General features: G+C 33.3%; 2 protein-coding genes and 2 non-coding genes across 5 annotated transcripts in view; 1 reads left to right on the forward strand and 3 right to left on the reverse strand.

The window, feature by feature from the left end:
• The first annotated feature begins 565 nt into the window (after positions 1–565).
• On the forward strand, positions 566–636 carry TRNAG-GCC (transfer RNA glycine (anticodon GCC)). The gene has a single exon. It is a non-coding gene; the product is annotated as a tRNA-Gly (tRNA).
• A 1,949-nt stretch (positions 637–2,585) lies between these two features.
• Positions 2,586–4,337, reverse strand: LOC106128221 (transcription initiation factor TFIID subunit 12-like). Its single transcript, XM_013326512.1, has 3 exons — positions 4,221–4,337; positions 3,708–3,935; positions 2,586–3,409 (listed from the first exon to the last, which is right to left on the reverse strand). The coding sequence occupies exons 1-3, from the start codon at positions 4,288–4,290 to the stop codon at positions 2,586–2,588; spliced, it is 1,122 nt and encodes a 373-aa protein (XP_013181966.1). The 5' UTR covers positions 4,291–4,337.
• A 293-nt stretch (positions 4,338–4,630) lies between these two features.
• TRNAG-GCC (transfer RNA glycine (anticodon GCC)) lies at positions 4,631–4,701 on the reverse strand. Its single transcript has one exon. It is a non-coding gene; the product is annotated as a tRNA-Gly (tRNA).
• Positions 4,702–5,121: 420 nt separating this feature from the next.
• Positions 5,122–11,443, reverse strand: part of LOC106128255 (uncharacterized) — a 14,893-nt gene continuing 8,571 nt past the window's right edge. For both annotated transcript variants that reach the window (XM_013326558.1, XM_013326557.1), the window contains exons 2-7: positions 9,071–9,151; positions 8,452–8,642; positions 8,151–8,336; positions 6,266–6,439; positions 5,667–5,924; positions 5,122–5,353 (exon numbers count right to left, since the gene is read on the reverse strand). In XM_013326558.1, the coding sequence (XP_013182012.1) occupies positions 5,228–5,353; positions 5,667–5,924; positions 6,266–6,439; positions 8,151–8,336; positions 8,452–8,642; positions 9,071–9,151 (1,016 nt within the window). In that variant the 3' untranslated portion in view covers positions 5,122–5,227. The remainder of the gene's footprint in view (positions 5,354–5,666; positions 5,925–6,265; positions 6,440–8,150; positions 8,337–8,451; positions 8,643–9,070; positions 9,152–11,443) is intronic.

An 11,443-nucleotide genomic window follows, 5' to 3' on the forward strand; every position in this document is an offset into this window, starting at 1 on the left:
TTCTATAAAATATCGACGTGTCTCTCGATCAATCAACAAACAAATCGACATTATGTCAGATGTGTTAATCATCTGTTTCGCATTTAGTTTTATAAAGCGCCATCTATTGGCATCTTTTTAAATCGATTTCTTTTCAATATTTTCTCGCGTCAGAAACATGTAGGTAAAAATAATACAACAGATTTTTAATTACATCACATAGTTAATTGTAGAAAACAAAATGAAGGCGATTAAATTATGTATTAATTAAGAGTATCACTATAGTGGACTTATCTTAAATATTAAATAGAACTTCAGTTTGAAAAGTCTAGCCATTTTATATTTTTTATGATGTAAAATGTAAATGACCTGTTGCGTTACACAAATTCCACAAAACACCTGAACAAAGTTACTCTACAGTCAAATAGAAATGTTGTTTGTCTTCATTTTTAAATAATAGTCGCATTTGTTCAAACAAAAGTTTTGAAATACATGTTGCTGTGACAATATACCGTTAGCACGATTGGGAAAAAAAACAAATAATAAATTCAAATATAAGAATTACATTTTTACAAGTATTGCTGTAGCATCGATGGTTCAGTGGTAGAATGCTCGCCTGCCACGCGGGCGGCCCGGGTTCGATTCCCGGTCGATGCAGTACTTTTTGCATTTACTTTTCCTTAAAATCTCATAGTATCTGCTTTGCTAGAGAAAATTTGAATTCTCTTTTAAATGCAATTTACTTGTATTAATTATATCATACCTAAGCCTCATATTGTGTTTAAAATTAAAAAGCATAACATTTTATCTTAACACAACACAACAAATAAAATTGCTCATTTTCTTTTCTTTGAACAGATTAAAAAAGTATAAAGGGGAACGCAGTTACGCTTTCCCGCCTCCGGGCGCTCCGTTAAAAATAATAAACATTCTGGTTCGATGTATTATTCTTTTATAGCTTCAATAATCGTTTATCACGCTACTGATACGTATCGCAGTTACCGTTTAGCATAATAATGACTGATTTAATGATCTCCATAGCTGTAGTCTACCGACTTGTAGCGCCATCTATGATTATAAAATGATAATTGCAATTGTTGAAAAAGTTTGCATATAAATTTTACCTTTTGACAGCAAAAACAAATTGTAATAGGTTAAAAGATTCTTGTAATCGAAACCTAATAGACATATTTTTATTACCTAACTTTAAAAAATCTTAGTCATTAAATCGATATCGAGTTAAGCACAACTTGATTATGAAGAAAAGTTACTCAGACTTCCAATACCTAACGGAATTTAATTGCAACCTTTGCATGCGATGATTTTTTTTTGAATAAACAGTTCGTCAAATTGTCAGTACAATATTTACGTAATTCTACGCGAATAACATTCCGCTCATTTAAAAAAGAAAACGCAAGCAAATGACATAACTGTTAAGAGCCGTTATTTAAAGGAAACTGATTCAAGACGAGTTTCGCTAAAATGTCCTTGAGTATGCAACTGGTAAACTAAAAAGGCCATCATCTGAACAATCTTCCGCGATCTTTTTATGTCACCGGTAAATCGTGTACGCTATCCGTTTGTAATCTATCTAGATAAATTGTAGACTCGACAACTTGCATATAAAACGAATTCATTCACAAAAACACGTGGTGTAAGGTAATATTTAATTTCACTTGCGTTGTCATCAGCACCCTAATGAAGAGTCACCTTTAAGTCAAGTCTTTCTGATTGGTCTAGTCAAATTACAAACAGGCAGAGTACAAGATTTGTCGGTAACGGTACATTCACATATCGTGTGAACTTGAATGGGTTTTATTTTGATTACATTTCGCAACTAATCGACGTTTTATCATTTGGATTGGCGCCGTCATAAATTATCTTGTCTCGTCTCTTTGAATGGTGATTATTTGCTAAATTGGATTTTGTAATTTCATTCCCAAATTTTTAAGTATTTAGATGTCAATTTAATAATTTTACCGGACAACAAAGGACTCAATTAACATTTATGTATAAATTATTAGTTATGTCTCTTTCTCATGCGTTCGTAACCCACTGAACATACTTTAATATAATTTTCAAGGCTGCTATAAGAACGGAATAAGAGGTGTGCGTAATTATAAATTAAAAAAGGGAATCACATTTCCGTTCTTAAAATCTTTGCTGGCACGTGGAAAATCCCCTTTACATCCTTGTATTGAGAAACTGACGTCATTATATTCGATTGTCAACCAAAGTCTCGAGATAAGGAGTTTATCTGTGTTGGTCCGATTCAATCTTAATAATTGACAGGATAAAGCAAGCAGCACGTCTGGATTTATCTTTTGTACAATGAATGAGGATATATATCAAATTATTGTTATAAACTAGATAGTAATAGTTCCGGCGTATTATATTTATTTCAATTGCTACAGTGCAATAGAATATTTTTGTATTATATTTAATGTCTATTTCTTTTAATTTACAGGTTGCTTAATTGTTAATTATACCAATAAATAGAGACCACAAAGTCACGTTAGAAAGTTTTTCTAGAATATTTTCAAAAGGATTCTTATCCTATATTGTTCTATCTTCTTTAGATGATCGAAAGCCTACTTGAGCACTTATTAATCGTCATCGTAATCATCAACACTAGGCACAACAACTTCTTCAACTGTTCCCGATGGCGGTATGGTAGTTGTCGTCGGAGTTGTTGTAGTTGGTCCTGAAGTTGGTGCTGAAGTTGGTGCTAAACTTAATGCTGTAGTTGGTGCTGTAGTTGGTGCTAAAGTTAGTACTGTAGTTGGTGCTAAAGTTGGTGCTGAAGTTGGTGCTGTAGTTGGTGCTGAAGTTGGTGCTGTAGTTGGTGCTAAAGTTGTTGTTGTAGTTTGCCTTTTTGTTATCTGTGCTCTTGGTGCTTCAGTTGAAGTTGCCGCTGTGGTTGTTATTTGCATTGTAGTTACGGTTGAGGCTTCCGCTGATGTTATTGACACCGTTGTTAATGTAGTTGTTAGAGTTGTCATTTCGCTAGTATTTTCAACGACTTTATCCAATGTTGTATCTTCAAATGTTGTTATATTTTCTTTTGACGACTCATCAATGTCATAAGTTTTTACCAAATCTATTAAACTTGTATCAACAGCCGTTTCTTCTGGAACAAATTCTGTTGTTAAGGTCAATTCCTCGAAATTATCTTTTATAATCTTGTTTAGTACTGAATTCACATTGTCTGCGTCTTTAGATACTAAGTGACTTAATTGTTCTATGAAACTTGTCTTGTTTACATTAGGTATGCATTGTGCTATGCAACTTTTTTTGTCCGGGAACTTATTGTTAGTGCTACAACCTTTCCAATTGGCTTGTACGCATTTCTTCTTCTTTCTTTTGTATGTATAAACGGGAATAATTTCGTCCGTACATTTAGTAGTATTAAGTTTTTTATCGCAGTTGCCTGAAAATGTAAGTATTCGAAATACAATGAGACAAACAGAACTGTTTCAAAAAATAATATTGTTCAAAAACTCCTGTCAAGAATATACCAACCAGAAATAGAACATCTATTTCTAGACATTGAAAGTTGACATCCAACTTTTTTGAAACTGTTTATTTTCTTTAGATTTATTATATAACTAAAACGTATGAAAGCGATGAATTTTTGTGTCTAGTCCAGACCCAAAGAACTATTTTACGTATTAGAAATACCTCAGTGTGTACACTTTGTGTAAATGAACATACTGTATAAAACTTACTTTCATTGTGCATTAATAATTCCACTGATGTTTCTTCGGATGATTTTAAAAATGAAAACATACAAGTATGGACGCATTGATATTCGTCATCGAATTTATTCAATGTAGCACATCCTCTCCAAATTTCTATTTCACATCTGGAGCCAGGCTTGTAGTAGGAGAAGACTGGAGTTGGTGCACCGCCGCAATCACTTGTATTGATTTGTTGCTGGCAATACAATGGTGGTACTGGAAATGAATAAATCAAATCACATCTTATCTTACTTATAGATATTTCCCACTAATCATCATCTCTCTATGTCATGGTTTGCTGCAAGAGAACTCTTTTAAAGTTAAACTCATCAGTACATCATTGCATTTCTACTTAATGTTATTAACATTGTTTTAAGTACAAAGCTTTAAAAAGGTTTTAGTATAAATATTTTTGAAATAAGTTTTTTAGTTTTCTCTAAAGTCCAATGATAAAACAGATAGCTGTATTTTTTTCTTTTTAATTGGAGTGTTTCAACTTACGTGATGTTGTAATATTAATAAAGTAAAAAATGTATACAGTGTTCCAGAAGCACAGAACCTTTTTATTCATGTCAACAGAAAATACGTGTTCATTATCGTAAAATGTGATTGTATTGTATCGGAATAATTAATAAAGACTAATTTAAAAATCACTTAAACTCTCTCATAATTAGCTCTTATCAAGCAGCATGTTCAGTTATAATGTAATAAAATAGTTTGAGATGAATAGGTTTAATTTTATGGTGACTCAGGTCGTTAGGCTTATGATGATGAAGGTAAAAATTATATTCTATACTTTGTAAATTACTAGCCTAATATTTTTCGCTTATCTAAGGGTAAAAGTTGATATTTAATAAAAATAAATGATTTTATGTGTTTTAAAATTGAAATCCTAAACTGAAAAAAGATTTTGCATCGACCGGGAATCGAACCCGGGCCGCCCGCGTGGCAGGCGAGCATTCTACCACTGAACCATCGATGCTGTACAAGACAATTCAAAAAATATATTTACTTAGTGCTCCAAGTGTTTTTAATCACAAGTTTAAAATTTAAAAAAAATAGAAGATTTTTTAGATAAAATTATGAAAGTAAAGATAATGTCTGGATTTATTGCCTTCTAAATATTCTTGTATCAGCGACACCTGGTATATGAAACTTTAACTGGTTTCTGGAAATGTTTTTAAGGTTTATGCATAGATGGCGCTTTGCAATAAAACAAGAAAATGTTTCATTAGCGTTTACTTCTAGTTATTTTACAGCGATTTGTACAATATGCCTTATGAATATAAATAAATTATTTGTAAGCGTATTCGACTTTTTTTTAATAAAATTCCCAATACTTTTAAATATAGGCTTTTAATACCATTTAATTTAAAATAGAATTTATACTTAATAAATATTAAACATTAAACAATATAAAAGAGTGCCGTTAAAGTATTAATATAATAAATTCGTTGTATTCAGTTGTTTTTTGTCTGGCAGTTTTAAATGCGCCTTATATTTTATTTCTACGGTTTGCTTTTTCCCTTTTTGTCTGTCGTAATCACTTCATCAATCGGAGGAACGTCATTTCGGTCTGTGAGCTGTTCTTTATCTTTTCGTGCCAATATTACTCCTACTATTATGAGGATTATCTGTAAAAAGAGCATTATAAACGAACATCAATAATTTTTACAACAGTACCTACTTAGCAAAACTATTGCTATTTTTAAATTGCAGGTGCTTCAAAGACTTTTTTGTTCTTTGACACATATTACTCATTCATACTTTTTTGCTTCATTTATAAATTGCTAAACTTTATGTTAAATTTCCAAATTTATGACTGAAATATTTTTTGCGATTATCTCAAAGAATTGAATTAGAAAATGCCATTGAATTGTCGATAGATGTCGCTGCAACTATTGAAAAAAATATTTTACGACAAATATAAAAATTTCTAAATCTTACCTCTAGCAGAATTTCAAATATAGATACGACAAGTAAAGTTTGCAATGTTTCTTTGAAGACATTTATGATGAGGTTTCTACATCCAATATCGTAGTATTCCTTCTTGGCTTTGCAGGATTCTCTCTCTCTTTCCTGCACTAGTTCTGACCTGTCCGGGTCATAGGAGGGACAACAGGAGATTGGGACATTTGCTGCGAAGTAAGTCGGGAAGTTTGGCGCTCGGTAATCTTCTGCAGAGTACACACCGCAGCAATTGAGCTGAAAAATATATAGCTACGTTGAATTGCTGCGGCAAAATTGATAAATAATAAATGTATTTTTTATGTTTTTTTTTATTTAAATTGGAAAAGATGAATTCGGTTTTACAAGTTTAGTGAAGTACCTTAAGTTGAGAAATATTGAATATTTACAAACTTTAAGATTAAATCAGAGTTTAGTCTTCATTAAAGACACATTTACATAAAGGCACACGTAAAGAAGATTCATCATACACCTATGTCTCTTACGAGCAGACAAACTGATTTGAACTTTACTTCTTTTTGTATTAGAATATTGCATAAAAAACATTGTCCAAAGTATTTTAGTTACTAATAACTTACATCATGCTGTGTCCTTGCCCAGATCTTCACATGTCTGGGATTGTCGTCGCGTGCCAGTTTGAAGGAGTCTGAGAGGAAGCGGCCCAATTTGACTTCGTCCTCTGTCGTCACGATCAAAGATACGCTCAGTATCACCGCTTGGATCACTGCTACGACGACTAGGACTGAGATTGCCTAGCAACAAGAATACATATGATAATTTCAGGTTTTTATCCGAGGTCTTTGTGGGTTAAGCGCCTGTCGGAAAATAATAGTCAATCCGAATGAGAACAATTACTGGAATTTTTCATTTTAATCTATTCATTTTTGGCATACAAGAATGGAAATGCTTCCAATAATGTTTTCAACACGAAAAGTCTAATATTTCGTAGAAATCTGACAGTTTTAAAATCAATCGCTTATTCCGCTAATTATGTAGCAGATTTAAATTAAAATTAATTTATTTTACTAATCTTTCTAATATTATAAATGCGAATGTTTGGATGGATGTTTGTTTGAAGGTATCTCCAGAACAGCTGTATAGATCTCGCTGTAATTTAGCATGGCCGAAGTCGCGACCGACTTTTAGTATCAAATAAAGTAAATTACAAAATATAAAGATTAACCATTTCCATTTTATCTGTGATTGTCAAGATATTATGAGATATTCTGACTTTTAGCCGTTTGTATCATGAAATCTGACAATACCTTTACATGGAGGTAATGATTTAGTCGCGGCAATCACGTGGTACGAGGTCGCGTGATAGGCCACTTTACTTCGTACCTTTACCACCGTATACCATTTCACTGAACCCTAGGCTAACCAACTTAATGCCATTTTAAGACTAATTTAAAAAAGGTTATTTTATTTAACGAATTGACACCACACATGAACAGTGGAAACTAAAGATTCTATATTTATCTATAACAACTATCTCCACGACTCGGGACTCTTTAAAAAAAAACTGAAAAAGTAGCCTATGTGTTTTTCCAGATTATATTCTACATCAGTTCCAAATTTCATCAAGATCTATTGACCCGTTTCGTCGATAACTTCTTACAAACATCTATCCATCCATCTAAATTTTCGCATTTATAATATTAGTAAGATTTACTTCCATTTAAACTATTTTCAACTGACTATAAAATTAATTATGATGTCATATCCTTACTCACAATTCTATCATGGAGTTCCTACTCCGAATATATGAATTCAGTATCCCCCAAGGTCACGACAGTGTTAACAACCCTGATTTACTTGGAAAAGCAATCATACTGTTAATTAGTAAAATTCGTATATAATTTTCATTACACCTTTAGTCACTAAACTTGGATTTGGAATTTCTTTTAAATAGCTGTAGGAATGAATCATTATATATTTCTAAAGTAAACTGCTAAGAAATCAACAATTTGATATTAAAAAATCAATATAGCAGCTCATCCGAACAATGTATAAGGAAAGTGTATAAAAAGGTATTGAAGGTTTCAAGCTACGGCCAGTATTTTCTTTGTTTATGTTAAATATTTAAAGGCATGCTTTTCAATAACATAAATAATAATTATAACCTATAATTTTTTTTCTTCCACTGCACCATAACCGCACATAAAATCGACACATGACCACCGTTTTATTTTACATAACGATTTTAAAATGGCGTATTGTGGTTAATTCAATGTGCGTTGAAAAACCTAACTTAGTACTTGAGTACTAAGTTGCTAAGTTATCAGTATCTGAATTCAATAATAATATATAATTGAATTCTTTATCGCCAACATAGACGTGTATAAAATATCCGAAAATGTTAAAATTTTATGGGTCAAAAGCAAAAAAACTCCGCTAAACTAAAGGTCTTCTACGACCGCATTAATTAAAGGGAAAACTCTTTGTAATTCATATTGTAGTTACCGATTGCACAGGTCGCCTTTGCTTCCTCACAGCCCCGATGGAACCATAGATGACAAAGGAGATGGCAATCGCAGCGGTTACGAGCATCACCACGATAGCCACCAATCGACCCGACAGGTCATCGCTGTAGATCTTGATGGCCAGTGCTGATGTTACTGATACCACTATCACCGCGATTGATTGCAGCTGAAAGAGTATAGAGGTTAACTAGTGGAAATAAGTCTTAAGTTTATCGCTCATAAGCTCGCGTTGTTTGCCGCGACATCACGTCCACCACGTTAAAGTCAGATTTAAAACATACCACAGTAAGAAACCCAACAGCAAGGAACAATATCCTAAAGCAAATATCGCAGCAAGGGCTTTTCTTCAGCATCCGGAACTGCGGTTTGTACATTTTGCCTAGACCCTCGCCATGACCGCCGAGCCCGCCGTCACCACCGGGGATGCTGCGCTGCGTCGCCACATCACTTATCACCGCTTCTGGCTCTTTCGCTGTCAAAAGAAGCATAAAGCATTTCAGATCACTGACACATATCAAAAAAGTTCGACAAGATCGTTATCACGCTGTATCGGCTTTTCATTTTATGTTAAACTAGCTGCCGTCTGCGACTCTGTCCGCTCTGAATTAAAAAACTAAACCTAATTAGTAATCTATGTATTCTTCCCGGCTACATGTATGCCAAATTTGAGTGAGATCCTTGCAACCGTTCTGGAGACCTTCTAACAAACATACATCAAACCATCCATGCATCCAAACATTCTCATTTATAATATTAGTAAGATAGAGTTATAAGTGTAAATTAAGGCCCGTTATTTTATTAACGTACAAAGTAAATTCCCGATAAAAAACAATGCAAAATCTTGATATTGTTATATTCAAATTGATACTTAAATGTATATTAATTAAAGCAATATGTTACCTTGAGCCTTGCTTGACTTTCCCATGTCTTCCCAGTGTGCGGCGACGGGCGGGAGTACTGTGAGCGCAGCATTCGCCCCACCTGGGTATATAAGCATATTGTAACACATAACAATGCCGCTACGAGCAGCCACGGACGAACGCACCAACGGACCGACGCATGGCTTCAGAACTATAATGGGGTATAAAGTTATTCATTGTGTGAGCACCATTGATACATGAGCATTGAAAAATTGGCAGCAATTTTTTTTAGATTAACCGACAAAGAAAAAAAAATTAATCCTATGTTAAATTCAACCATATATCTTGTTTATATCTTTATGAAGCAAAAAATTAAAAGGTTGCAATCGGAACCTAAACATGGGTGGATAAATCGCAGATTTCCATTTTTCTTCCATCTAGAAATACTAATTTCACTAATTTTATAAATGCGAATGTTTGGATGGATGTTCGTTTGAAGATATCTCCAAAACGGCTCCAAGGATATAGCTGAAATTTGGCATAGATATAGTACAGTCAGCGTCATATAGATCGTCACAGACAAGATATGCAAATATATAGGTACACCAAAAGTAATCAATTATATCGGTACAACAAAAGTCCTCAAAATAATAGATACATTCACCCTGCTCAAATACATCGGTACATACACAGCGTCAAATATATGAGTACATGCAAGATGCTCATAAATATCGTAGCAGCCACAGCGTCATAAGTAACGAAGCAGTCAAGGTGCGCAAAAATATCGGTACATTTGACAAAATTGAACTCTATCTCTATATACTTGTGATACAATTTGGAATAAACTACTTCTGTTACATTCATTTGACACTTTGTAATAACATTATAGGTTGTCCGGAAAGTTCGTTCTGATTTTCGATATAAAGCTTACAATAGACTGTAGCTGAAGTGCATTCATTTTCGGATTTCCACCATTATCAAACGTCACAAAAATTTCTATATTGTGAATAATTTCATTTCATTGGTTGAGATAAAAACTAATTTTTAAAATTTTAGCCAAAAATAAAAGACGTTTTAGGTATAGTGTCGTACCAATATAATTTAAAAACATTTCCAAAAATTTCAGAGAACAGGGTTTCAATTTTCCTTATAAAGCGGCACGAACTTACTGGGCAACCCAATATTTTTCTTCTCCTGTCATAACGCTTAAATGTAAAAGTTTGTCACGCCGAATATGACAGATACGTATTAACTAATATCAAATTTTGCCTTGTCACAATATATATAATACTAGTTTGGCGCAGTATTCTAGTATGTTTGCCGTAATATGTAAGTTTACCGGTTCGAATCTCAGGCTACTTTTTTTCATTTTATCAATCACGGGGTTATTTTTTCATAACCAGTAAAAATTTGGTAATGTAAAATTTTGCTCGACAATTTTTTTTTATAATTATCGCTGTCGGGTAGAAAGAAATTTAAAAAAAGTTAACAACAATTAGGTCAGACCATCGCGGGTGAAGTGAGTGGGCGTAGATTGATAGCGTAGATCTTTGCGGGTTTTAAGAATGGTATGCGCGGAAACTATACGTACAAGTGTTATCTACATATGTGTGCGCGCCCACGCACACTGGAATGTTTATTGCAATCGACCAAAAATTTGATGTAGTTTGGATATTGACATTCAGTTTTTTTTTCTTTGTTTCTTAAATATAATCAGTATCAGTAAAAGGTAAAAGTAAAAGTGTTATTTTTACCGGTACAAATTTAACAAACATGAGTAATAAACAAATTACATGCCGATAGCATCGCTTTATCTCCTTCATTTTTGTTTGAAATAGAAAAGTACTTTAACGGTCAAACTCATTAGTCCAAGGCAATATCAAAAAGTACCTAATAACTACGGCGATAGAGTTTAATTACATGTGCTTCGACATTAAAATTAAAAAGTTTAAATATAAAAAAAAATAGCGGCTTGGGATTTGAACCGCCGACCTTACGTACCAACGGCGGCGAACGGTAAGGCCACGAGACCAAACTAGCATATATGATGACAAACTTAAATTTGATGTTGGTTTTATCTACCTAATATCTGTCATCCGCGTCGAACACTTTTAGTAAATTTTGAAAAATGATTTGATGCAAAGTGTCAAATGAATGTAACAGAAGTAGTTTATTCCAAATTGTATCACAAGTATATAGAGATAGAGTTCAATTTTGTCAAATGTACCGATATTTTTGCGCACCTTGACTGCTTCGTTACTTATGACGCTGTGGCTGCTACGATATGACTGTACAGTCAGCGTCATATAGATCGTAACAGACAAGATATGCAAATATATAGGTACATCAAAAGTAATCAATTATATCGGTACAACAAAAGTCCTCAAAATAATAGATACATTCACCCTGCTCA

The sequence above is a fragment of the Papilio xuthus genome, unplaced genomic scaffold, assembly GCF_000836235.2.
Source record: "Papilio xuthus unplaced genomic scaffold, Pxut_1.1 DF828780.1, whole genome shotgun sequence".
NCBI classification, from domain to species: Eukaryota; Metazoa; Arthropoda; class Insecta; order Lepidoptera; family Papilionidae; genus Papilio; species Papilio xuthus.